This window comes from Vigna radiata, chromosome 5 (genome assembly GCF_000741045.1).
Source record: "Vigna radiata var. radiata cultivar VC1973A chromosome 5, Vradiata_ver6, whole genome shotgun sequence".
Classification (NCBI taxonomy): domain Eukaryota; kingdom Viridiplantae; phylum Streptophyta; class Magnoliopsida; order Fabales; family Fabaceae; genus Vigna; species Vigna radiata.
In genome coordinates, this window is record NC_028355.1 from 3,826,115 (window position 1) to 3,853,591 (window position 27,477).

The following is a 27,477-nucleotide window of genomic DNA, read 5'->3' on the forward strand; positions in this document are numbered from 1 at the left end:
TTGCACTTCATCATAACATATATATGTCTCTTACAAAAATATTGTACGGTCTAAAACAAAGTCCCAGGTAGTGTCCCAAGAAGTGTTGAAGTTTGATTACTTCTTAACAAAGTTGAACTTTATGAGATGTAGTTATGATAGTTGTATTTATTGTTGTATGTTAATGATATTCTAATAAAAAGTAAAGACCAAGATATTATTAATGGTCTAAAGTTTAGTCTGAATTAAGAATTTAAGATGAAGGATCTTGGAAAAGTTAGTCGAATCATCAAAGATAAGCTGTAAACTGTTTTATTTTGGTCTCAATAGATTTATATGAAGAAGATTGTAAGCAGGTTTAAAATGTATAAAACTAAACTAGTGAATACATTTCTAGCGCATCACATGAAACTCTCAAGGAGTCAAGACATCATATTTAATGATGATAGGAAAAAGATGGAACCTAGCCTTTATGCTTGTGGAGTAGGCGACATTATGTATGGAATGATTTGTACTAGACCAGACCTTGCACATGTTGTTAGTGTTGTGAGCAAGTTTATGACAGAACCTGTACTTGCTCATTTGGAAGCTTTGAAGTGGATTCTGAGATATTTGAATGGATCTCTAAACTCATGTCTTCTATATTAGAGAAAGACTTATTTTAAATCCATCATTGAAGGCTTTATTGATGCTAACTATGCTAGATGTCTTGATACTAGAAAATCTTTTCTAGGATATGTGTTTACTCTGTTTGAAACAAGTGTAATGAGTTGAAAGACAAATCTCCAATCTATTATAGCTTTGTTCACTATAGAAGCAGACTATAATGCTTTGGTTGCAGGGGTAAAAGAAGGTTTATGACTAAAGGAAATGCTCTTTGAACTTGGATTCAAATAGAATGATGTATAGATCTTTTATGATAGCCAAAATGTTATTCATCTAACCAACCATCAAATGTATCATTCAAAGATCAAGCATATCAATGCTAAACTACATTTTATTAGAGATGAGATTGATTCAGGTGCTATTCAAGTAGTAAAGATTGATTCCAAAGATAATCCAACAGATATATTAACTAAACTGTTATCTAAAAATAAGTTTGAAAACTGCTTAAACATGATGATTTTTAGTCATATTTGATTTGGTAGAAGTGGCCGTAAAAATTGCATTGAACTGTCAAGGTGAAAAAATATTGCAGTTGACTCTTAACTATAGTTTTCTGATTGCTTATGCATAACTGTTTATCGATTATGATTGGTTATTTTTCTTTAAATTATGTTTACTATTATGTAGATGATGTATTATGTTGTTGTGGTTGACATTAAAAGAGATAGTATTATGCTTTCCTTTCTTTATTCTTTCAGTTTATGTTTTGTTTATACATGTTTGAGCCAACAATTATTTATCACAAAAGTAATTGAAAACTATCACTATTTTGATTGCTACCCCTTGAATCTTTCCTTGTTACAGAAATGCATAGTTCAAAACAAAAAGCATATTTTGTACTTCCTGAATGCAGCACTCATCATCTACTTGTAAGACGTAATAATTTCCATTCATATTTTACCCATCTCAAACATAGGGAGTGAAATAGAATATGACAAAATTAAGGTGCTAGTTAGAACAGAATAACTCAAAAGAATCCTTTAATTTGACATGCTGCTAGTTCAACCTCAACCAGTCTCTGGCAAATATACACAAAATGTAGTTTGGCTAAATTCCATAGACATCTTTACATAAACGCCCATTTCATGGAACTAACTTAGCAGGCACCGAATGCAATAAAAGAAATAAATAATCGTTGACAAATTCATCAAAAAGCAATGAGTCTGATACTGTACATAGCAGGTAGTAAATGGCAATCTTCAGCAGACGCAATTGCAGTAAGCTCAGATCTAACAATTATATCTTTGGGCAATGCATTCTGAACAAAAAATTTAGGACTAACTAACAAATAGCCATGATACATTTTCAAGTTTCTTGGAGATTCCTTGCAAGCTACATTGAGGAGCTACAAAGGAAAAGAGGAAAAGGAAGCAACAATACAGAATAAATATAGAAAATTACTATAGACAGAATATAAAGAGAAAACAACATAGACAGAGCTGAATGAACTATTTATAGCTGTTGCCGGAAACCAACCGGACCACCAATGAACAACCCACATCCGCCGGAAAACTCCACCAAAATCACACCAAATATCAATCCAAATCACTCCAACGAACTCGTCAACCAAACCCAACAAAACCTAAATGCAATAATGGAAGGGAGGAGCGAACTGAACAAAAAACCGTCAATACAAAACCTAAATTGCAAATCTAAAATTGGGCATGTGCAATTATGGAAGGGAAGGGCAAACTCACCAAGCAAAATGGATGCGAAGACCTAAAACACAAAGGATAATGATATCACAGAAGCTAAAACGAAAATGAAAATAAAGGGAAATAGAAAATGACCCATTTAACCCTTTTAACTCTGCCGCTGCCCGTGACACTTCAGCACTGTCAAATGAATGGAGGGCTCAAACCCTGTGTCAACGTACCGTACTCCATGGAGGAATGAGTAGGGCACACTCGCACCAAAGTAAACCACCTGATTCATCGATTTTAGAAGGGGGAAATGTTTTCAGCTATGTAATACTGAGAAAACACCTTCAACATGGTTCCTCTTAGTCTCTCGTCACAACAATTATTTTCAAATCTTCGTTTCATTTCCGTCTCCACCTTCAATCCTTATCTTAGGTGCATTTCTTGAAACTCCTCTCTCTTTTTTTTTTTTTCTTGTGTCTCATTCTTATGTTTTTTCTGCATAAACAGATTCTTTGGATTCAGGTACATTTGTTCTGACTACCCAGAATCTCAAAACGCAAGACTCAGATCACGAAATGAAAGTAAAACGGCCAAAACCATGGCCAATCTTATCAATTCCAAACCATGGTCAAACGCGTTGGTCTCGTTTCTGCCCACCCCTCTCTCCAAAACGACGGTGCTCCGAACCCTTCGCCTCATCAGGGACCCTTCCAAAGCCCTTCGCTTTTTCAAGTGGGCTCAGCAAAGTGGTTTTTCCCACACAGCTCAGTCTTACTTCATCTTGCTACAAATTCTGGGTCGCCATAGGAACCTCAACGTTGCCCGAAACTTGCTTTTTTCAATCGAGAAAAAGTCTAACGGAACCGTCAAGCTTGAAGACAGGTTCTTCAATACCCTCATCAGAAGCTACGCCGAAGCAGGCCTCTTCAAAGAGTCCTTGAAGCTTTTTCAGACCATGAAGTCCGTTGCTGTTTCCCCCTCCGTGGTTACCTTCAACTCTGTTTTGTCTATTTTGCTTAAAAGGGGTCGCACCAATATGGCCAAAGAGGTGTATGATGAAATGCTTCACACGTATGGTGTTAGTCCAGACACTTGTACATACAATGTTTTGATCAGAGGGCTTTGCAAAAACTCAATGGTCGATGAAGGGTTTCGGTTCTTTAAAGAGATGGCTAGTTTTAATTGTGACCCGGATGTTGTCACGTATAACACTCTTGTTGATGGTTTATGTAGAGCAGGGAAGGTTAGAATTGCTCGGAATTTAGTAAATGCTATGAGCAAGAAATGTGAGGGTTTGAATCCTAATGTTGTTACTTATACCACTTTGATCCGAGGGTATTGTATGAAGCAAGAAGTTGATGAGGCATTGGTAGTTCTTGAAGAGATGAGTGGCCGGGGCATTGAGCCGAACATGGTTACCTATAATACTTTGATAAAAGGGCTCTGTGAGGTACACAAGTTGGACAAGATGAAAGATGTTTTGGAATTGATGAAAGACAATGGGGGTTTTAGCCCTGATACATTTACCTTTAATACAATTATTCATTCGCATTGCTGTGCAGGAAATTTGGATGAAGCATTGAAGGTGTTTGAAAGTATGAAGAAATTTCAGATCCGCATGGATTCAGCCTCGTACAGCCCTCTGATACGTTGTTTGTGTCAGAAAGGGGACTATGATATGGCAGAGGTGTTATTTGATGAGTTATTTGAGAAGGAAATCCTATTGAGTAATTTTGGCTCCAAACCACTTGCTGCTTCTTATAGTCCTCTTATTCAGTATTTGTGTGAACATGGGAAGAGTAAGAAGGCCGAGAGGGTGATGAGACAGTTAATGAAAAGGGGCACACAAGATGGCCAATTATACAACACATTGATTATGGGGCATTGTAAAGAAGGTACATACGAAAGTGGATATGAGCTTTTAGTGTGGATGCTGAGAAGAGACTTTCTACCTGATGTTCATATATATGATTCCTTGATTGATGGTTTTCTTTTAAAGAATAAGCCTCTGCTTGCAAAGGAGACACTAGAGAAAATGCTTAAGAGCTCCTATCAACCTAAAACAGCCACCTGGCATTCCATACTAGCAAAACTGTTGGAAAAGGGTTGTGCTCATGAGTCTGCCTGTGTTATTTTGATGATGCTGGAGAAAAATGTTAGACAGAATATAAACCTGTCAACTGAAAGTTTAAAGCTACTTTTTAGATGTGGACAGCAGGAAAGAGCATTTGAAATTATTGATTTGCTTTATAAGAATGGATACCGTGTTACAATAGAAGAAGTGGTTCAATTTCTTTTTGAGAGAGGAAAGCTATCAGAAGCATGCAAAATGTTGTTTTTTAGTTTTAAAAATCATCAGAATGTCAATATTGATTTGTGTAATGCAATTGTTCTGAATCTTTGTAAAACTAACAAGGTCTCAGAAGCATTTAATTTATGCTATGAATTGGTGGAGAAAGGTTTATGTCAGGAATTGACATGTCTAAATGATCTACTGGCTGCTTTAGAGGAAGGGGGAAGAAGAGAAGAAGCTATATTTATATCAAAGAGATTACCAAGACTGGAGAAATTAGATGAATCTAAAGGAAATCATGGCTCTAAGAAGTTCAGGCCTATTAAAGTGTGAACCGCGTTTCTTGCTCTTTCAATATTCTGTTTTCATCTTTTCTGCTTTGACGGTTGAAAGTTAAAATCATCAGCTTCTACAGCTTGAAGATGATCTCTATCTGACAAAGTGCAATACTTTGATGTGTCATATAGTGGTATTAAAGATCACCGACCTTGTGCTGCAGTAGCCAGTAAGCAAACCAGAAGGTGATACTGGAAGCCATCCTTGGAAATATGGCCAGTCTTTTACCTTAAACTCGCTGCCACTGATTCACAGTTTCTCCACTCTCAGTCTACAAGAATAGATGGAATGCAAAGAATATTAGCTAGATGAAGGACCCAAGAGATAACTACTAAGATGTACAAAGGAAAAATCAAAAAGAAAAATAAGAACGCTTATGTGTGCTGACTAGAAATGAACACCACATTCTTTGTCATGAGCCTATTCGGTAGTTTTCAAAAGCTTTTAGAGTTTTTAGGGTGTGTTTGACTCAGTTTTATTTTTTTATAAAGTTGAAAGTATATTAATTAAAAAGAAAAATATAAGCATAAACATCAGTGAGTTTTCAATAATACTAGTTATTTTGACTAGGGTCACTTGTCTACATTCAATAATACTGGTGCAGTAAAAATTTCTCGAAATAACAAAAACTATTCTTCCTTCAAAGCATGTTGATATCATGTATTAGTTATAGATGAAATTGAAAATTTTCTCACTTGGATTTAGTACCTTGAGGCTAAGGAGATGTTTGCATATCCACTAAGGTCCTAACTTTGAAGCTTTTCTAAAACACGCAGGTCATTAATTTGGCTATGAATTTTGGTATGCTTAGTGGAAGTCTGGCTTTATACATATTTTAGGAGATATCTTTTAGATGATTTCAGTTTCATCATGTTTCATATTATCATTTTTAAATGCTTGGACCATTGTAGTGTTGCATTTTTTATTAGCTATTGCACAAGATATATATCCATCTTGAATGTTATTTGTTGCTCACAATTGTCATTGTTGTTTGACATGTGATTTAGTTGTAATTGTGATTCTAGCTTAATGATCCATATTTTGGCTGTTAAAAAATGCTATCTAAATGGGAGAATGGTTAATTAATTATGGATCAGTATTAATCAATAATTAAAATATTATCTTTACTGTTATCTGACAATTAGAGATATGATCTATGTATTCGATCTTTTGCAAATTTATCACCCGCATTAAAGAAATTTACACACATAATCTCAATGATTTCCTAGAAGGTGGGTGAAAAACCCTTATAAGAAAGAAAGAAAGGTTCAGTAGTGCTGATAGAAATAAATACTCTATCCTTCACAGGCATGCACTTATTACCAATTATTCTGTAATTGCATTGTTTTACATACTATATATGCTCAATATCTATGAATATTGATTTCTAAAATTCCATCACATTGTGCGTTAGAATATTCTAAAATGGTCCCTGAAAAAATCAGAATGCGTACAAATAGCGTTACAAACCGTAAACCGGAAGCAAAGAGAAGAATGTAAACCTCACAAAATATAGATCCACTTTCGTTAGAAACAAACAAGGTAAATGTATTACTAGTCACTGATGTGATATTTATCAGTCTTGTGAGCTAACAGAATCCAAACATGTGTTACCAAACCTCCACCTCTCCTTATTTGTTCAGAATGATAATCTGTTGAGCAATTAGCTGCAGCATAACACAGCATCTCCACCCACACACTGCATATGATCTGCCATCTGTTCTCCCTTAGCATCAAATTCCTAGCCAGTCTCTGGGCATCCCTAAGCATGTTCCATTTTGATGTCACAACAGTTTCTGATTTCCGCTCAGAATTTAAATGTTGGGGAACTCTTTCTGTTCTCAAAATCCTGCATGCTTCTTTTTCATCTTTCACACATTGTTCTTTGTCTACCTTCAAACCCTTCAATTTATCACAGGCGTGTTGAAATATTATATTGGCAGTGGTGGTGGACAGCATGTGAGGGCGCATGGCTAGGAGGTACATCATGTAATTGGACAATAATCTGGCCATTTGGATTTTGGGGCTTGAATCCTTGGCATGAGCCTCTGAATAGTAGCATATGTCTGTTGCAATGTGCCATATTGCAATGCTCTTGTCGAAGTCTCGTTTAACACTCCATTTGATGTCGTTGGGCGAGCCATACCTGCCGAGTGACCATTCTCCTCGTTGGTTGAAGTGCTTCAGTCTTCTAACTCCATCAATATCTTTCATTTCTTGAACCATCAGAGCTTTCAGTTCTTGGGGAAATTCTATGCGTGTCCTGCACCTGTTCTTTTTCAACTCCATGTCAATGCCACGGAATTTTAGAATTTTTCCACACCTTATTGGCTTGTCATGAATGCAAAAGCTTAGCAAGTTGAACTGTGGCAATGAGTTTGACCACCTTTTCCAACTCCCGGCTCTGGGCCCAAGAATTCTCAAGCATGGAATCATGAACGGAAGATCTTTGTGCTTGATCATTTGAATTATGGCCCAATCTGAGAACGGTAATTGTACAATCTGGTATGCCTCCATGAGAACTGCTCCACCTAACACCCCAACTATAAAACATGCTTTCCAATGGCGTGAAAATTCTTGCCTAAATAAGACTGAGAATCCACACAATGTTAGAACTAAATTGAAAAAGCTTACGACACGAAGAATACAACCTGCTTTGGTATAGATTATAGGTGACTTGGTGTACAACACATCGTACATGAAGCTCAGTTCTGCATCTGTGATGTGGAAGATGTCTTCTGGAGCATACTCATCTATAGACATATGGGGTAATGATTCGTATAAAGGCTGGTAGAGCCAATGCTCTCGATGGGGCTTCAATGAGATAAAGCGGTAATAAGCCTTTAGGATCAACTCTATGTTTGGAATATCCTCAGGAAGGAATCTGAATAAGGCAGGCATGTTGGCTTCTTGGTCAATTTCTTGAATGGTGATTATGCCCGATCCTTTAGTAAGTGCTGACTTAAGAGCCCAAACAACTTCTCCATGCTTGATTAGTCCAGATACAAGTAATGGCAAGTACAGAAAAGAGAGTTGTGAATGTGTCCAACTCTTTATGATGATCCAAATCACCACAGCTACTTGGAGAACAAGGGTGAGCAACTGCCTCAGCCCCAATCTGTTATCTTCAATTGAGTATGCAGTTATGGCATCTGGATTTCCAATTTGCACCAGAAGCAATGGTGCAAACAGTGCCTTCAGTTCACGTCTTATGTTGCGTTCGTTTGGATCACTTTCAGGTATTACTGTAAGCTTGCCTATGATGATTTTTTGAAGGGAAGCAGACAGCAAATAGGTGAACCAAACTGTGAACCTTGTCCTCATACCTGGGATGTCCTTTCTGCGGCTTCCATACACTGTGAGGATCACTTGGATGGTGAAACTCAATAGCACAAGCATTTCCAGACCCCAATTATCCCATAGATCCTGTACTTCTCCTGGAATGAAACTTACGTGCATGTTTTCTTCTTCAGTTTCTATCAATCGATCAAATGCTGCAAAAGAAGAGATATATCTCCAGTTAACTTTTCTGCAACTATGAGAAAACAATTGAATGAGAGAGCCAAAATACACAGAACATGTAAGGAGTTAAAATTCACGATCTGATCAACTCCTGATAGATTGAATTCAAAGAGATCAAATAAATATATAGTTTGGTGTTTCGGTAACCATGAGAAGATGAACTCACAGAGAGGTGAAATGAAACTCGTCCAACCTTTATAACATTATGCCATAGGGTATTTTGGAACGTGAGTTTTACTACAGAATTAGGTCTAGTTTAATGTTAGTTCTTCAACCAATGCACTCTGTCAAAAGAGAATTGAGCAGACCACAAACAGGAGACAAAATTTGATGCTCGGCCAAATTGTCAGAACCCGTTTCTTAAATTGTAAAATTATGTTTGTAAGTGTAGATACTTACATGAAACACCTAGGACATAGAACCTTGATGATCCTTAACTTGCCATGTTTCTGCTCTTTCATGTGCTGCAATTGTGGATGCTTGCCTTAGTTGTAGGCTAATAGCGCATTACCAATCATTCTGGATTTGCGTTCTTGTAGTTGAATTATTTTTCTTACTCTATATTTCACAAGGATCATGAGAAGCTGAGTACTTTTTTAAAGGAAAAAACTGATGGACTGTGTTACTCAAAGAAACTTTTACAGTATTGTAGAACAGAACCAAAGTAAGGTATTCTTGTAGTGAAGGTTCTATAATACAAATATTTTCTTATTATGTTGCTTAGTGATAACAGGGACAGAAGTAAACACGATTAAGAAAAACCATAAAGCTGAAAATTGTTTGCCTGTTGCATAAGGCATGTCTGCATATAATCTTTTATTGATAGAAACCATCGATGAAACTGCAGCCACTGGAGTCACGTGATCATGGCATAAAAACAAGTGGTTCTTGAGGTTGTGTCTGTCGCACACCAGTCATGAGGAATTGAGATTAAAGTCTCTGCTCTGATGTGCAATTCACTCAATTTCAGCAATTACAGAAAAAATTTCCATCTTAGCCACATTAAATTATTTTATTTTAGACTTGTGTTTAACATTGTATATATTTTTAATTTTCTCTCTCATTTAATTCATCAATCATCTTTTAATTTGATCTCTAAAAAGTGTAATAATTTATATTCTCCATAGAGTTTGCAATCAACTTCTTTTAACATATTTTTTAATAACTTAATCTTCATATGTTCCAGCTCCTAGTTAACAACCTTAGCTAACAACATCTAACTCAGAGAAAATACATCATTATGAACCTTCTAATAAACCTTATAATATGTGTTTTATGAAACAAAGATACATTTGCTAGAATACATTTTGGCCGTAACCAATGAATATTCTCCATACATAAAATTATAAATATTTCTTAAGATAAGTTGCTAAAAATTTAAGATAATGATATTTTAATAATATTTTTTTGACAATATTTTAACATCATTTACATGTGATTTATCTATAATAATATTTATGATTATTATTATTGATTCTGAAATAATTTTGAATCAATCATACAATAACACGATATTAAAATATTGTAAAAATATTGATATAAAAAAAATGTTATTAACTTACCAATCGTAATCATATCCACCAAGCAGCTTTATAAATATGTTTATTTTGCATCTTTCTTGAGATGCTTATTCTCTTTTCAGCTACAACAAATAAAGAACTTGGCATGCATCCTCCTCTGACCATGATCACTAATCCAAGTTCAGTTTTCCAAACAATGCAACGCTCTTCTTGTTCTTTTCTTATCAGTGTTTCACTATCAACAAACTACTGTTCATATTCACAAACTGAGAAATAAGCCTAACGAAAAATAAATAAATCATCAAAGCAACTGCAAACAATCTTCTACTTCCACGGTGCATTTTCAAGACTCAAAGTCATCACAATGAAACATATGGGGCACAAACCCGTTGAGCTCGCCGAACATGTTATCATCCCCTTCTCCATATCTGTTGGAATCTTCACACTCGAAATACGTCTGAATGTCATCGGGAAACGTGCACGGCACCAGCTCAGACCCCGACGCCGCCGTCGACAAATCGGCGGCGGAAGTCATCTCCATCATCTCCTTGAACTTGGACGACTGCAGCAAAAGTCCTAGGGCTGACGTGGCGCCAGAAGATCGAGGCTGAGTCACCGTCGATTCTTGACTCTGGAAAAAATTGAATCCTTGTTCTTGATTAGAATTTGGGGTAAAGTTGGTCTCAGAATTAGGGTTAGCGTCAAGAACATTAGAGTTCGCAGTGTTGTCGTTATTGTTTGGCTTAAGCCACTTGATGTAGCGGCTAAGGTCGAAATTGGTCACAGCGTTGAGTCCTCGATATTCAATAGCTGCCATGTCATATGCTGTCGCAGCTTCTTCTTGTGTTGCTGCAAAATTCCAACTTTTTCAATATGTCTCTACTAAATATTTATTTAATGTTTCAAATAATTTTTTAAATATTATAAAAGTAAAAATAAAACATTTTTGTATTTAGAAAAAATGACAAATGAAAAGAAATAATATTGTTATATTAAAATCGTAAAAGAAGAATTGAAGGTGAAGTTGTACCGTAAGTTCCGAGGTAAAGGTATTTGTTGCCGAAAACCCTGCCAATCCGAGCCTCCCATCTTCCATTATGATGGTGTCTGAATTTAGAAAAATAATATATTAAAAGTAGGAAAAAAAAAACTTTAATATTATATTTATTGTTTATATTTTAATAAATATTTATAAGATATCATATTTCATTCTACTCATTTATCTATCAAAAATATAAAAACTAATTAAAAATTAGGTAAAATAATATAAAATGACAGAAAAGCAATTACTTTTGTTTTAAATTTTAAATATTTCAATTGAATAAAAATAAAAGTTTCTTTTTAAATGGTCACTTAAAAAAGAGGTGGAAGTAGATTTTACTTTTATCTTTTTTTAATTAAAAACCGTTTAAATAGTGTTTTAAAAGAAAAGTTTAGAGATAAAAAATAAAGTTTGATCATTTAAAGGAGAAAAATAATATTTAATCATAAATGTTAATGCACTAACTTCTTCAATTCATTTTCATCTATTTTCTTATTTTGTTTTGTAAAAGTTAAGAAATAAAATAAAACAATAATTTTAATAAAGAAGTGAAGCAGTATATATCACAATAAACACATTTGCAAATTTCTGATATACAACTTCATAAATAACAATAAATAGAAAAATAATTCCCTTAAAATCGAATATTAAAAAAAGTGGAGGGAATAATAGTACCTTGCAACACCTCTGTATTTAGAAACTCCACGAGAAAAGCCGCTGCTTTTCCTGCAAATTTTAAATGTAAAGTTTTGCTTTCTGCAATAATTAATCTTGAAGCATACAAGAAAGAGCTTTACCTTCGTAATGATCCAATATACTCTTCTCGAGACTGACCCTCCATTTCTTTCAGTTCATTCTGGTAAGTAGATAACTGTAATTGGAAAACAAATTTTTTAAAATAATGATTATTTCAGACACCTAAATTTATTCTCTTCATTCTAAAAAAAATAAAATTTTAAATTTTTATGACAATTTTATCTTTATATTATGTATCAAATGAATGTAAAAATATGTCACAGTATTATTACTCTACATTAATTTCTTTCTATTTCTGCACTAAAACATCTTAGTCATGAAAATTATTTTAGTATATTCTTTCTTAAGTGGTGTAAAAGAAAAATTTTCTTATATTGGATAAAAGTAAGAAAATAGAGTATTATATAAAGAAGAAAGACTCATTAACATATTGTCTTAAGGTTTTGAGTAGAAAATGATGTCAATTTCTCGTGTAATTGGACTTATGTCTCATTTAGTATTCTGTTTTTCGGTGAATCTCTTCAATAGATCCAACAATTCCACTGTTTAAGGAGTTTAAATTCTATTTTGAGTAGAAATGAAAAATTAAACATTTTGGAAGAGAGATTAATAAATTATCTTAATATTTTAAGTCAGAGGAAAAATCTTCTTAAAATTGAAAATAATTAGAGAAAACCAAAAAACTAAAAAAAAAAAATAAAGCAGTTTTAAGAGGGAGAGACAGTACTGGAAAATTGAGGATGGTGTCTTGACCCCAGTATTTCAATGCTGCTAGATCGTAAGCGTGTGCTGCAGCCTCTTCATCGTCATAAGCACCTTCAAGAACAGATTATATATACTCCATTAATCACTCCAATAGTTCTTCGCTTTTTCTCCTCATGAACATCAAATCATGTAATACTAAGAACAAGACACACTATTATATACACATACGTACCGAGGTAGACTAACGTAGGACATGTGAAGAACCATTGCCAAGTCGAAAAGGAAACACGTCAGTGACTTCATCAAGATAATAACATTAAAAAAAAATAAAAATTGCATGGACATGAAACCTTGTCGTCCTTTCTTGTTCTGTGACTCATTCCAGCAATTCTTGTCCCACAAATGAGCTTCATATCGGCCTGTCCATCGGTGCCTGTATAATATAACACATGTTATGAATAATGAATGTCTGAGACCATGTTGCATAAAAATGTGAAATGGTAACGAAGGGAGAACCTGGTGACTCCTCTGTATATTGAGCTGCGTTGAGGAGGGGAATCTCTGGGGACACTTCTTCTTGTTCGTTTGACCTTGTTGGTGACAGTGTTTGTGGTGTTAAGGTTGTTGTCGTTAGTGGTTGCATTGGTTTTCTGTCTTTGATTATGCTTCCCCATGGAAAGAAGAGCAGATAGAAGAAGAGAACATATGACTGAGTCCTGAAATGAAGAGGATTATAAAGTGAGGGAAAAGGGAAAAGGGTTAGAATAGATTGTGCTGGCAATCACAGGGAATAGCCGGCTACGGATCGTTGTTTCTGGCCGTCTCCATAACCGGCTTAACTGCTAAATTCTTTCTTCTTTGTCTTTACTCCCTCTTCATTTTTTTTATTCTATCAACTTTTTCTTCTGTTTTCTTCCCACATAAACAAATATTTTCTCACTTTTCATTGTTTCTATTATTCTTTCAGATACGTTTATATTTAGAAAATTAATTTTATCCAACCTCAGAGATGACAATGAAGGGAGAAGGGTGACAGCTTGGTTGGATTAATTATTAGTTAGTTTTCTAAATTCTAAGATTTCTACACGAGTCTTGTATTTATTTGCCTTAATAGACATACTACAAAACAAAACATGACATTAAGTTTCTTGGAATACACATATTTCAATTAATATTAATAATTTAGTATTATGATGGATATTATTATATTATTATTGTTATATACTTGAGATAAAAATTATTCTAATAAAAATATAATTAGGTTCATAATATATATTGATTATGTAAATATAATTAATATTTTTCAAACTATTTTTATCTTATAAAAATACTAAATTTTATTACCATATTTCTAAAGATATTAAATTTTATCACCATATTTATAGAGATATTAAATTTTATTGTATATCAGAGCCTTTTTGTAAATAGATCTTTTATTTGAAAAACACAAGAAATATGTTAAATATGTCAAGATATTAAATTTTATTTTAATTTAGTCTCTATTCTAAATAAAATAAGTTAATTTTTATTAAATTTTTGTTGCAAACACAAATAGGATTTTTTAGAATACATAAATGCTGCTCCAAAAACTCTGGAAACTCTTTCTTCTATATATTGGTTTTGTAAGCCGCACTCACTATTGGTTGTGAAGTTTCGATTATAGCTAGACAAGTAGCAAGTTACTGATAAAAAATGAAAGACAGTAAATACAGAAGAAAAAGAGAACTAGAACATGACACATTTTGTATTAGTACTTTAAATCATTTACTATATGTCAATGAGAAAATCATTAAACTAAGTTGAGAATATAAAAAAAAAAAAATGATGAATCATAATCAATAAATTCAAAGATATTGAGACAAAAAGCCTGATATTTTTTTTTATCTACTTATGCTCAAACTTATTACTTTGAATTCGTTCAATACCTTTTATAATGATATTGATTAATTTTCATAATGAAACTAAAGATTAATCACTTTGCTTTGATTTACAAAGTTATTGAATTATAGTACTAAAAGATAATTTTTTAGGTTTCACAGTCAAATTGTCAAATCAAATATTGGAAAGAAAAATGAAGGACATCATATTTGCATCAAAGTTTATTTATGCTTTTATGATAAACTAAGTTATATTAGAAACTAACTGATTCATAAAATATATTATAAAATTGATGCACAAACTATATTCATCATATTTAATGATAATTAGTGTAGTTCGTTTGTATTGTGAACAACAAAACAGATAAAAAAAGACATAACTATTGTTTAAAGGAATTACATACGTCATTAGAAAATGGCATAACTATTGATTATATTTAAGATTGTAATGATTCTGAAATATACTTTTTTATATATAGTTTAGCTGCAACTAAAAAATTAGCATATTTAATTAACAGATTCTGTATATGTAAATTGAAATCAGACAATAAATAATTAAGTCATATTCATTATTATAAATTAAGAGATAGTAATATAAACTAAGTCGGACATATACAAAATTAAGCATAGTAATTTTTGAAACAAATATATCTTTAAAAGAAAATAACAATAGAAAAAGAAAATTGGAATGTGATGGTTCATATAATTCAATTGTGGTTCGTGTCTGATTTCAATAAACATAATAAATCTCATTGTTTTTAATGGAAATTATATTACATCTTGGTGGTGCCTTTAATTTAATTGTTTGATTGGTTTCAACCTCAAGACTTTTCAAGTTGATGCAATAATATATTTTATTTGATATTTAATTTATATTCCATGATAGAAGTTCAGTAATACATTGAATTACATATTTATATATGATAATGATATGTCAGTATAGAATATTTTTATAACATTTTGATATAATACATATATATTATTTTTTATTGAGTTTAGAAAAGATCAACCCAATAAATAAATAATAAACCAATAAAAAAAATGTGTGTTATGTAAAAATTTCGTGAATTTTTTTTTCTCAAAATATATTTCTCCTTTATATATTCAACAACAATCATTGATCACTAACACCTTTGTTTGTAATAATTACTTGGATACAAATATCTTTTCCATCTCAAGTAACTATCTAAAGTCTTGTACATTAAATATTAAATATATATGTTTTTCAAAAGTAAGTTTTTAGTTTCTTCGCATGAAGTTAATCTATTTTTTCTGTGTTAAATGGTTACCTTTCTCTTAAATTAGGAACATCTATGGCATAGTTATAACTCATGTTATTTGTGAAGCATTTTTCTACATCATTACTTTCTCTAACAAATAAAAATATATATATACAATAAAAATGAAGCACAACAAAAGTTACTTTTGTTTGTATAATATATGCATCTTACTATATCCATTGTATCTTATCAAGGTGAAACTTTATTTCGTATATGTACTTATAAAATGTTCATAGTTATAAAGACATATTTTCTTGCATCAGACAGAGGGGAGTATATTTTTTCTTTTTTTTTCATCATAATTTTATAATTTTTGTTTATATTTATTATGATATACATATGATTAGTTATACTTAAATAGTGTGTTGTTATATGTTCTCATCTACAATAATTTTATATATCACTTAGAATAAATCACGATATATTTGAAGTATTATTGATTTTGGAGTGTAGAATTTTTTTATAGTTTTGTCTTTAAAAGACACCTTAAAGAATAAAAAGGAGGAATGAGTATTTAAATTGCATTTAATCTTAACCCGTGAGCGGTATAAGATTTATTGGACATGATAAACATAAGTCATCCTATCGAGGTCTAAAAGAAATTAATGTTCATCTCCAATGAAGGGTTTAAGGGACCAATGGTTTCATTATCGGTGGACACCAATATTTAAATCCCAAATTCGTCAAGTGATATTATTAGGATTAATCATCATATATTTGAGATATTGTCTGTTTTTGAATGTGAAACTTCGTTACGGTTTTGTACTTAAAAAATGTTTTTGAAAATAAAAAGAGTATTTAAATTGTCTTAGACTTCAACTTCTAACTAATGTAAGAGTATTTGATAGGATAGAAACACTCTCATATGTTATTACTAATATATATTATTCATATGACTGATATAATTGTGCTTATAAAAGGAACAATATGTACTTTCAAAAATCTACTAAAAAGAACTTACATTAAATTTTTATAATTGTATTTCTACTTGTACCTACTCAGATCTCCTTTTCAAATCAAGCTAATGCAAATCATTAGATAAAAAAATAAAATGTTTGTTTCCTTTCCTATAACATTGATATTATTTGATTCGATACAAAAATATAGATTATTAAAGCATAGACAATTATTACTTAGATGCAAGTCTACAATTAGAATATTCTACTTAAAATGTCTTCCAATAATTTCAATAATAGCAATAATATCAATTTGGTATCTAACAAATTTTCTAGTGTATTAAGAAAATCTTATTTCAAGATTTATTATTAGACTATGTCAATCGTCTATAATATATATGATAATGTTAGATGCATAAAAACTCAAATCAAAGACAAACATATTTGTTTAAAGTGCTATAGAAACATGTTTATGAAAACCAAATGAAGTCTTGACAAACCCTAGATGCAAGCTTATTAAGATCAAAAGAAGTCTCAAAGAAGTGTTAACACATGTATAGATGATCATGTAATTAGTGGATCCTTTAAAAAGCTACAACCTCAAACACATGAAAAATCATCTCTCCCAAATGTTATTTGCATGACTTGCCCTTGAGCATTATAATAATCAATACAATATAAATATTTGTCTAAATAAAGTTTGTTCACCTAAACAAACTATCTCTACAATGACACTAGTGCAAGTGACAAAACAAAACATTGAGTTATATAATGTATATTTTCATGACTTACATAAACAAAACTTGCATCATGAAAATGGGTTTGTTGAATCAACAAACACATATGGTCATATAAACATATAACATCCTTTTTTTAACTTTGTAAGGCTTGGCAAAAATCATTTATTAGATAATAGAAAGTTTTGAACTTTATTTTTAAATTATTACTATTGTAGGGTTCTCTTATCATAAAAAGTGTACACATTTGATATTTACTCATTTGAGTACGAACCTAGTATAAACAACTTTATTATTAAATAGTTTAGATTTGTGTTGGAAGTCCCACATCGACTAGAGATAAAACTAATTTATATTATATAAGTGAGGTGCAAACCTCATCTTACAAGCTGGTTTTGTGGGGTTGAGTTGGCTTCAAAGTTCACTTCTAATATGGGTTCAGAGAGCCATGATTAAAGTCTATCCTAGCGAGTTCTAAGTGGGTATTTCTGTTTCTATTCCACTTAATATATAAGGGAGGTGCAAACCTCACATTACAAGTCGATTTTGTGGGGGTTGAGTTAAACTTAAACCTACTTTCTAATAATTTGTATATTTTATTTGTAGAGATCTCGTGTATTTTTGTTTAATCTCAAGAAATGTTTAGGATAAAATTAAGAATGACTTTTGATACTCATTGTAAGTTAGAAGTGACAATAAGAATATTTGTGACATTATTTGATTTGTGAAATTCTTTGTTGCTTAGACATAATACAAGTTAAGGATGAACAAGTGTAAAACTATTGTATTTATTGCTTTTTTGTATTGTACTTATTTCAATGCTCTTAAGTGTCATAAAATGTTTATAAAAATACTTTGAATTATTTTATAAAACTATTGGACGATCTCCTTAAACGTTTGATAGGCTTACTTGCAGAAAAAATTATTTAAAAACATATATATTTTTTCTATTAAAATCTCCTCTCTTTTAAACCTAACAATTTATTTAAATTCCTTTATCTTTCCTAAAAGGTAAAGTACAAATATTTTTTAAAATCGAGTCATTTTTTACTTTTTCGAATGCACAGTATCACTTTTGACTTTTAACAAATGTTGTTTATAAGTGATTACCAGTCTTAGTAAACATGATATATATAATTTAAAAATGCTTATTGAATGAGAGAATATATTCATGTATGTAGTGAAAGTTTTACAAATAAGATCTACTTTTTCTAGGTCATATCTAATAAACAATCTAATAGTCTAGTACGTGAAATATGAAAACTATTTCATGTATAATCACAAACTAACGAAAAAACACTTAGAATTTTTATTCTTTTTTACGTGGAAAAGCTTTTAATTGTCTAAAATATAACCATTGAAGTTTGCTTGTTGATTTGTCTCCTTGTATTAGAGTTGTGCCAAACTATGATTATCTTTTGGCTAATAACATTTTCTTGTCACACTTAATATATACATGTAAGATAACTTTATCTTCTACAAATATCTTTATAATATTGACATTACAAACTTCAACATATATATATATATATATATATATATATATATATACCTACAAAGTATTGATATTTAATATCAAAATCGTATTGAAAATGTATGAGTCGATGTCAAAATCTTGTCTTGTAATATTTATATGTACACTGCAAAAAAAAAAAAAAATAGTATCATCTATCTTATCTTTGTTTGATGTCTAATTTTTATTTAGGTTTGTAATAGTGTAGCACTTCCTTTCAATGTAAAAATAATTTAAATTTACTATATATATTTTATTTTTTATTTGCTCTTTCAACTTACATAAAAAAATAACAAATATATTACATACCTATTTCAATTCATTTTAAATGAATAATTAAAATATCAATAGTTGTACCAATATCTTTTAGTTGATTACATTACTTATTGATAATTAATTTATAAATTAATTTCAATTAAAACGTTTTTTAAAGTTTTACATACTTAATATACATATATATATATATATATATATATATATATATATATATATATTTATTTTTTACATTTAATTGTTTTTTTCAATTTGATAAGTTCCATTTTTCAGATTTCCAACTTAACATTTAAAATAAAAATTATTCATATATTAATCAACTTATACATATTTAAGCTATAAAAATTATCCACTTTTTTCAAAATTCACTTAAAGGCGACTTGACCTTAGACAAAGCCTAGTTTACCGGGTCGGGTTTTTCGACGGAATTAAGTGGATGTGACTATTTGGACTAACTTATCAGTGACAATGACGACGACGTTTGGTCTCTGCATTATTAATACGTTCCTTTACCAACGTTCAAGCTCTAGTCAACAATTGTTGACTAAAATTGTCGATTGAAGTCTGAATTTGCGGTTTCACTGAAAGATCCCACTCTGTTGAACCTCTGATTCTGATTCCATGTTAGGGCTTTAAAGGATACATACAATTCAGCTTCTTCTTTCCCATGGAATTGAAAAAGGGAAAGCTTGTCAGGTATCTTAATTTGTTACGACTCCATCGATTAATTGCTAAAGCTTCAAGCTTCCTCCACGAATTCCTCTCTAATGCGTGAATTTTAACTGAAGATTTTCATTTCTTTTTACTCTTTCATGGTAATGTTCAAACTTATTCATTCACTCCAAATGGATCGATTTTGTTTCTTAAACGGTTTTATTTTTCTTTCCATTTGAGAACATTGTGATGTGTGTTCTAAGAGTTTACCATTTTAGGTTCTACTCGGATGGCAAAAAGCATAAAAAATCGCTGTGGGGAGCAGCTGAGCCTCCAGCGCTTAAACCTAGCAATTTGCTGCCATTTGGGAAAAATAGAATTGTTGAAACATTTAGAATTAGCGGATCGAAGGTATTTCCGGAGGACCACGAGCCGTGGCGTAAAAGAATACTTGACCCTGGTAGTGAGATTGTGTTGAAATGGAACCGGGTCTTCATAGTTTCATGCTTGGTGGCTCTTTTTGTTGATCCATTGTACTTTTATTTGCCTAGTGTGATAGAAAATACAGGGTCTTCATGTGTAAGGACAGACCTAACATTGCGCATTGTTGTGACCTTTCTGCGCACTATTGCGGACCTCTTTTATCTGTTGCACCTGATAATTAAGTTCAGGACCGCATATGTTGCACCAAGCTCACGGGTATTTGGCAGGGGAGAACTTGTCATGGACCCAAAGAAGATTGCAAGAAGATATTTCAGATCTGATTTCTTCATTGATTTTATTGCTACACTCCCTCTACCCCAGGTGTGTTGTTCTAGTGTGGCACTACATGATCTTTTACACCGTATAACTTTGTTGCAAATTTCTCTCGCTGTTGATCTTGATTTGTGCCATAGAAATGGAGATAAAGATAATCGAGGAAAATATTTAGTCGAAAAATTATCTTTACGGTAGATGTACAAGTTTCTCGGTTCATTGTAAATTTCTACTTTTGGGCATGCTACGATGCCCTCCATGTTACAATAATGTAATAAATTAAGCTAACTGTATTGGAGATACTCTCTTTTCCATTCTGGACCAACGTACAGAACTAATGTCGTGAATCATTAAGCAGGGAGGTCACTTAAAGACTTCTTTCTGATCTTCCATCACTTGACCACTTTAGATGGCCCATTTTTTGTAAACTAAGATCTAGATTTTTACATTATTACTTAAAGTGATGCATGCATATACGCCTCTAAAATGAACTTTAATTGAAAGAGTCTAAAACAAGCTATACTAAGATGATATGTGCAATTTGACGCCAGTGTGATATTGCAAATACTTAAGATATATAATCAGAGCAGTAGAGTTGGTTTAAATTTTGAAGTATTTTGCAGGTGAGGTATGTACATAATAGCTTATTGAACTTTCTTCTCTTTCAGATGGTCATCTGGTTTATTATCCCAGCAACAAGAAGCCCTCAGACTGATCACAAGAATAATGCGCTTGCATTGATTGTTTTGCTCCAATATGTTCCAAGATTATATTTGATTTTTCCGCTAAGTTCTCAAATAATCAAAGCGACAGGAGTGGTTACGAAGACTGCTTGGGCAGGAGCTGCATATAACTTGCTGCTGTATATGTTAGCTAGCCACGTATGAAGTTTCCACTGGTTTGATGATTCGATTTTTAAATTCTCTCTCTCTCTGTCTCTTACTCTCACACACACACACAGCTACGCCACATCTGAACTCTTTGAAGTTTGAATCTTATTGAATTAAGTCTAGTATTCTGCTATAAGAAATTAACAGTATATGTTTTTATTTCTGTTATTGCAGGTTTTAGGGGCATCTTGGTATCTTCTATCTGTGGACCGATACACTACTTGTTTGAAATCCTTTTGCAAAAAGGAACAAAATCCTGAAAATTGCTTTGGCTACCTGGACTGCAGTTCTTTGAATGTTGAGCTGCGCAAGTTATGGGCAAATAGTACTAATGTGTTTAGCAGCTGTGATCCCAATAATAAGGATATTAATTTCAAGTTTGGAATATTTGAAAATGCAGTAAAGAAACATGTTGTTTCTTCAGCCTTTATTCCGAAATACCTTTATTGTTTATGGTGGGGACTGCAACAATTAAGGTATGACTTGTATATCCATGAGTACCAAAAATTAATTTTATAATTGGTGCATCTGATTACAGTGTGAAGTTATTTCATATTCATGTTAGATGTGATAGATGTGTTTTGTGGTCCAAAGCTCTAAATACTGTTCATAGTAATAATCTAGTTTAGGTATTGATGTAGCTCCTTGATATGGTTCTAGGCCAATTGGTAAAGGATATATTGGAGGAATAGACCCATATACTGGACTTGTAGCTAAAAGTGCTCACAATATGGTATGTCCATTCTGTGAAGGAGTAAGAATTGCAGTTAACTAGCAGTCAGGATAAGTGACACATGATAGCAATTGGGTATTTAATAGGTGAGCATGGGAGTTGGGGAACTGAACATTGTGGTTTGTTTGGCATATAGCTGGGTGTGGATATTTTTTTTGGAGTTGCTTAGGCTCTGATCTTTCTTTCATCACTGTAAAAGCTCATCGAGCTCTCCTTTTAGTCTAGTAAACCCTTTGAAACTGAATTCTATTGTGAATTTCTGTCACACCACCAATGTTCTCAAACTTGAGAATCATAAGAGGATTGGAAAGGGAGATAAGAAAACGAAGCTTGAAGATTGTAACTCAACTTGTAAGAATTGAGTATACAAAAAATTATGTCCGTATACATGTGCATGCATTAAGAATAATAGAGATGACAAAAATAGCTCATAATAAGTCTAAAGTAGTAAGATCCTATGCATAACACAAATAAAAATAGATTGACAATTCATAAAATTACTCATAAATAAAATGACTAATAAATTCATTGATGTTTAATGCAAACAAACTATCCAAGGTATACATATTAAAAGTAAGATAGGTAGCCTGCTCCACGTTATCTTCATTTTCATTATTAGCAATTGGAGGGACCTCCAAATCATCCATCAGCAGTACCACCACTAGCATCTTCATCTACTCAAACTTCAACTAAGATGTCTTCATTTGAAGCGTCTAAAGTTGAATTTGCTTCATTCTCCCCTATAGTCCATTCATCATCAAAAAGCAAGATCATCAATGCTATAGTAATTTGTTTTCCTAACTTCCTTCTTGCTCAATCTTGAATTGGCCACCACAAATGCCACATCATTCATGGTCTTTTGCTTTAAACGATTTCTTTTCTTGGTGTGAACCAAAATAATCATAAAATTAATTAGCACACCAACTAGCCTACTAGATGGTATAGGTAAATGGTTATAGAATCAATTTGATAATTTGAATTCTTACCCTCTCAAAAGCACTCCAATTACACTCACTACCTGATGAACTACAAGCAAACTCAATAATCTAATAGCAAACCTTTGTAATTTTTTATGTTGATCACCATATGATTCCCACCATTTTGCTGGAGTTTTGGTTTTGACTTCATGTTGAGCTATTAGACTACCAAAAAATATCCAAATATGCTCTTGAAACTTTCAGTCTGGGAATCAATCTTACTAAACTTTTAGTCTGAGCATCAATCTTACCAAAGTTAGTTTTTTAATCTGCCCATTTTGGTTTTTGGCTCAACTCACCTTTAACTTGTCATTGAAGTATACTACCGTCACATTAAACACAATCTTAAGCAGCACATCTAGTCTCTTTACCTTCTTGGTCTCCCTAACACTCTTGGATGGTGATGGAAAGAGTGGTGAAGCTAGTACAACTTAGTTTCTGGGATATCTTGGGCTTTTCAATGTTTTAATTTTTCTTCCAGTTGCCCATATACTAAATATTACCAAGATGGAAAGTTTTAGTTCGCTTACTTGGAAACAACTTAGTTTGATAATCAGTAAAGAACTGCTGGATAATGTGCTAAGTAATTACGGGTGGGCCAAGGCTGTTTTTCTCACATCTACAACAGTAGCTACAGCTGGTCTTACTATTCAGGTACCATTGGCTGTCATTGTGGACACCTAGAGTGGCCATGCTCCTGGTCTTATGGATTACATTGGAACTATATCTGTCATGATTGGCTTTATTGGAAACCCATTTCCTTCTGACACCGCTAGAATTCATCCCGTATTCCACGGGTCACAGCTGGAGCTGGCAATTGGAGCGAAGAGTGTAGAGAGAGAGCTACTAGCTGATCTACATATGGAGGGACCGACTTGTTGGCCAATACGAGTTTTGAATAGAAGACAACAGTAGCTCGAAGAGGAAATAAGAGAGCAAGTGCTAATAGAATGGAATGAAGGAGGGGTGGATGGAGCAACATGGGAAGACAAGATTACTATCCAAGAGCAGTTTCCAGAATTCAACCTTGGGGACAAGGTTGATCTTCAGGATGGGGGTAATGTTAGGAATTGGATAGTTTATGAAGGAAGGAAGAAAAAGAAGGCCCAAGGCCCAAGGCCCAATTGGCTTAGCGGTGAGGCAATGAGAAAAAGCGGGTAGTATGGGTATATAAAGAATAAAACATTATACTATGGGGGAATAGGAAAATACATACTTTTATAGACCAGTCTTAGGACTTGGTGAGAGGGGTTAGGTCCTCGTTTACACGTATTCTTTCTTTCATTTCAGTAAATAATATATACCCATTATTTGATTCTATCTGTTGTGCAAGACTGCGTATCAATGAGTGAGATATTTGGTTAGGATCTTCCTCTCGGATTCCTAACATAGTGAGTGTGAGTGGAACAGAGAGAACCCAAAACACCGATTGTGAAGGTGATGCTGGCAACCATGAAGGACATACTGATGATGTTGGTTGTGACTCATGAGCGTTGGGATGCTGTTGACAGTGAATGTTAGCGTCAGTGCTTCAATGGTTGTCAGTGATGGCAGTGACAGATGCTCAACAGCAGCAACGTCAAGAGGTGCACGCACCATTGACTCATGGGTCTCCTTCATTTATGATTTGTGATGGGAACCCTAGCGGAGCATAAAGGTCATGAGTGTTGAGCTTTGTTTTTGGGTCTGCTCAGGTCATTTTTTAGACAACAATGGGCTGTCAAACCCTTGCTTCACAAGATGGGAAGGAGTCACGCAGCGCAAATCCCTCAACTTGACAAGTATCATCACAATGTGGCAGTGATCCATGTCTCACCTAATTCAGCATCCACATCAGCTTGCGATGTTCTCCATACTTGCAGGATTGACATTATTTGTCGTTAATATTATTGGACTTAGTTTTTTCCCAATACTAATGATTGAGGCCTGACTCATCCTTACGAATCTGGCATATGAGGTGATAGAAGCCTAAGCTTTATAAGCTCTTATAAGACGCTATCTCTTGTCTTGATTAGATCATGTAAGATCTTATCAGATCATCTAGGTGTAACAATTAAGTTGGTAAAGGGATGAGAAATGCTCTTATGTAATGGATAAGAATAAAATAACTATAAGATGTGCTAAACTTGAGTAGACTCTGAAATTGTATGTAACACTGGTAGGGAGTTTGTTATGTCTTAATTTTAATATTTTAGAGATAAATGATAGTTTGTTGATTCTCATTTTCTTAATTCTTTTTTTGTTGCAGTTCTTATGGGCAAAACCTAGAAACTAGCACGTTTATTGGGGAAACATCATTCGCTATTGTCATTGCCATCTTAGGTCTTGTATTATTTTCCCATTTGATTGGGAACATGCAGGTATTTGCATATAATTTAAAACAAATAATTAATATCTAAATTATCAAGAATTTAAAACAACTTCACTTGTTACCTATTTCAGGTAGAGTGGAGAATTAAAATTTTCTAGAATTTTGTGGGACTTCTCCCAACATGATTTTTTAACAAATGGATATATGTGCTATAAAACACAAGGCTAAATGAGCTGTTAGACTTTATTAGAATCATTAGCAATCTACTATATTATGTGCCACGAAACACAAGACCAATGAGCTGATAGACTCGATTAGAATCATTAGCAATCTACTATACTAATATAATGCAGTGTTTAGATTTTATTTTGTTTAATTTGACTCTGCATTGAGGTTTTTTCTTTGGCTAGACATATTTGCAATCTATCACTATAAGGCTTGAAGAGTGGAGGCTTAAGCGAAGGGACACAGAAGAGTGGATGAGGCATCGCCAACTCCCTGAAGATTTGAGAAGTCGTGTTAGACGATTTGTTCAATATAAGTGGCTTGCTACTCGTGGAGTTGATGAGGAAACCATTCTACGCGCATTACCAGCTGATCTTCGCCGTGATATTCAAAGACACCTTTGCTTAGACCTTGTTAGAAGAGTACGATATCTGCTTACTGTTTTAGTTCTCTACAAATCTTTCTGTGCTATCTTTCTGTGCTCATGTCCACTATTTGAAACTTAATATAGACCATTCTTCCAGTTTTATCACAATATCGTATTTTATGATTTCCTTTAGTAGGAGCTGTAATGCGTAAAGTTTCACAAAATGCTTTACTGTATTGAAGATTTACGCATTAGGTGCATCTTTAGTTTGAATTATCTTGTGTCTGAGTTTGGCATTAGCAAGTGGGCTTCTTATTGTAGGATAGAATAGAAGTTGGATTGAGAGATTGATTCTCATTGATGCCAATGAACGTAGAATGTTAATAAGTATATACATTTACTCTATTATAATTATTTAAACAAATTCCTCTTTTCGTTTTTAGGTTCCCTTCTTCTCACAGATGGACGATCAGCTTCTGGATGCAATATGTGAGCGGCTGGTATCGTCTCTGAGCACTCAAGGCACCTACATTGTTCGTGAGGGTGACCCTGTGACTGAAATGCTTTTTATCATTAGAGGTAGACTGGATAGTTCTACTACGAACGGTGGCCGTACTGGTTTCTTCAACTCAATCATATTGAGACCTGGAGATTTTTGTGGCGAGGAGCTACTCTCTTGGGCGTTACTCCCAAAATCAACCATTAATTTGCCTTCTTCAACCAGGACAGTTAAAGCCATAAGTGAGGTTGAGGCTTTTGCTCTTCGGGCTGAAGACCTCAAGTTTGTTGCCAATCAATTTAGGCGCCTTCACAGTAAGAAGCTGCAGCACACTTTTCGATTTTATTCCCACCATTGGAGGACTTGGGCAGCCTGCTTTATACAGGCTGCTTGGCGCCGATATAAGAAAAGGATATCTATGAAAGACCTCGGTTTGAGGGAATCCATTCCTTCAGATGAGACAGTAGCAAGTGAGAGAGAACATGAGGACTATTCTGCCAGTTCAAATTCAACTCAAGTTAAATTGAACCTTGGGGCAACAATTCTTGCTTCGAGATTTGCTGCTAATACAAGAAGAGGAGCCTTGAAGATTAAAGATGACATGCCCAAGTTACCAAAGCCCGAAGAACCCGACTTTTCAGCTGAAGCCGATGATGATTAGTTACATTTAGTCAGTGACATTTGTTTTCAGATTCAGTTGCAACAACCTACATATTTCAGTGTGGATAATGAATCAGTAGGTTACAAATCCGGCATGCTTAAAGATCTTTGCTGGTAGTGGATATGTGTTTTAATGAGAAAGATACAAAGGGGGATGTAAGTTTATACTCAGCGAGTGGCTGTAATGTTAATGTATCACTCAGTTGTATGTAATCTGACATGTAATTTTCATCTGAGTAAGCTGATTAATATTGTGCAAAGTATGCATCAAACTCTGTTTAATGATTCTAATAGTTAAAAGGGTGAAAAAAAGGAGCTGGTGAAATCGTTGTTCTCTTGCATTTTGAATGCGGCCCTTAATTTGTCG

General features: G+C 33.2%; 4 protein-coding genes and 1 long non-coding RNA gene across 8 annotated transcripts; 2 read left to right on the forward strand and 3 right to left on the reverse strand.

The window, feature by feature from the left end:
• Positions 1 to 1,597: 1,597 nt before the first annotated feature.
• Positions 1,598 to 2,383, reverse strand: LOC106762839. The gene is made up of 2 exons (XR_001375839.2): positions 2,343 to 2,383; positions 1,598 to 2,257 (listed from the first exon to the last, which is right to left on the reverse strand). It is a non-coding gene; the product is annotated as an uncharacterized LOC106762839 (long non-coding RNA).
• LOC106762838 (pentatricopeptide repeat-containing protein At1g02060, chloroplastic) lies at positions 2,247 to 5,151 on the forward strand. 2 transcript variants are annotated; one of them, XM_014646924.2, is made up of 2 exons: positions 2,247 to 2,720; positions 2,796 to 5,151. In XM_014646924.2, the coding sequence occupies exons 1-2, from the start codon at positions 2,638 to 2,640 to the stop codon at positions 4,912 to 4,914; spliced, it is 2,202 nt and encodes a 733-aa protein (XP_014502410.1). In that variant the 5' UTR covers positions 2,247 to 2,637; the 3' UTR covers positions 4,915 to 5,151. The 2 variants fall into 2 exon arrangements, with proteins under 2 accessions (XP_014502410.1, XP_014502411.1); XM_014646925.2 differs by having other exon boundaries at positions 2,811 to 5,151.
• A 132-nt stretch (positions 5,152 to 5,283) lies between these two features.
• Positions 5,284 to 10,105, reverse strand: LOC106761108. 3 transcript variants are annotated; one of them, XM_014644616.2, is made up of 2 exons: positions 10,002 to 10,105; positions 5,284 to 8,411 (listed from the first exon to the last, which is right to left on the reverse strand). In XM_014644616.2, exons 1-2 carry the CDS (start codon positions 10,012 to 10,014, stop codon positions 6,472 to 6,474), a joined length of 1,953 nt encoding a protein of 650 aa, XP_014500102.1. In that variant the 5' UTR covers positions 10,015 to 10,105; the 3' UTR covers positions 5,284 to 6,471. The 3 variants fall into 3 exon arrangements, with proteins under 3 accessions (XP_014500102.1, XP_014500103.1, XP_014500104.1); XM_014644617.2 differs by lacking the exon at positions 10,002 to 10,105 and adding an exon at positions 8,839 to 9,367; XM_014644618.2 differs by lacking the exon at positions 10,002 to 10,105 and adding an exon at positions 8,633 to 9,367.
• A 166-nt stretch (positions 10,106 to 10,271) lies between these two features.
• On the reverse strand, positions 10,272 to 13,267 carry LOC106761109 (AP2-like ethylene-responsive transcription factor At1g16060). Its single transcript, XM_022780477.1, has 8 exons — positions 12,979 to 13,267; positions 12,813 to 12,895; positions 12,695 to 12,703; positions 12,485 to 12,573; positions 11,799 to 11,872; positions 11,677 to 11,727; positions 10,990 to 11,066; positions 10,272 to 10,808 (listed from the first exon to the last, which is right to left on the reverse strand). The coding sequence occupies exons 1-8, from the start codon at positions 13,134 to 13,136 to the stop codon at positions 10,303 to 10,305; spliced, it is 1,047 nt and encodes a 348-aa protein (XP_022636198.1). The 5' UTR covers positions 13,137 to 13,267; the 3' UTR covers positions 10,272 to 10,302.
• A 6,217-nt stretch (positions 13,268 to 19,484) lies between these two features.
• LOC106761905 (cyclic nucleotide-gated ion channel 17-like) lies at positions 19,485 to 27,370 on the forward strand. The gene is made up of 7 exons (XM_014645513.2): positions 19,485 to 19,734; positions 19,971 to 20,496; positions 21,117 to 21,329; positions 21,513 to 21,814; positions 25,297 to 25,408; positions 25,770 to 26,006; positions 26,395 to 27,370. The coding sequence occupies exons 1-7, from the start codon at positions 19,706 to 19,708 to the stop codon at positions 27,109 to 27,111; spliced, it is 2,136 nt and encodes a 711-aa protein (XP_014500999.1). The 5' UTR covers positions 19,485 to 19,705; the 3' UTR covers positions 27,112 to 27,370.
• The last annotated feature ends 107 nt before the right edge of the window (positions 27,371 to 27,477 follow it).

Coding starts and splice junctions, on each gene's coding strand:
- LOC106762838 (XM_014646924.2), top strand. CDS start 2,638: ATGGTTCCTCTTAGTCTCTCGTCACAACAATTATTTTCAAATCTTCGT. Junction 2,721..2,795: donor ACCTTCAATCCTTATCTTAG/GTGCATTTCTTG, acceptor CTGCATAAACAG/ATTCTTTGGATTCAGGTACA.
- LOC106761905 (XM_014645513.2), top strand. CDS start 19,706: ATGGAATTGAAAAAGGGAAAGCTTGTCAG. Junction 21,815..25,296: donor TGGGGACTGCAACAATTAAG/GTATGACTTGTA, acceptor TTTTTGTTGCAG/TTCTTATGGGCAAAACCTAG. Junction 25,409..25,769: donor ATTTGATTGGGAACATGCAG/GTATTTGCATAT, acceptor TTCTTTGGCTAG/ACATATTTGCAATCTATCAC.
- LOC106761109 (XM_022780477.1), bottom strand. CDS start 13,136: ATGGGGAAGCATAATCAAAGACAGAAAACCAATGCAACCACTAACGAC. Junction 12,896..12,978: donor ATATACAGAGGAGTCACCAG/GTTCTCCCTTCG, acceptor TATATTATACAG/GCACCGATGGACAGGCCGAT. Junction 10,809..10,989: donor CCTTTACCTCGGAACTTACG/GTACAACTTCAC, acceptor GGAATTTTGCAG/CAACACAAGAAGAAGCTGCG.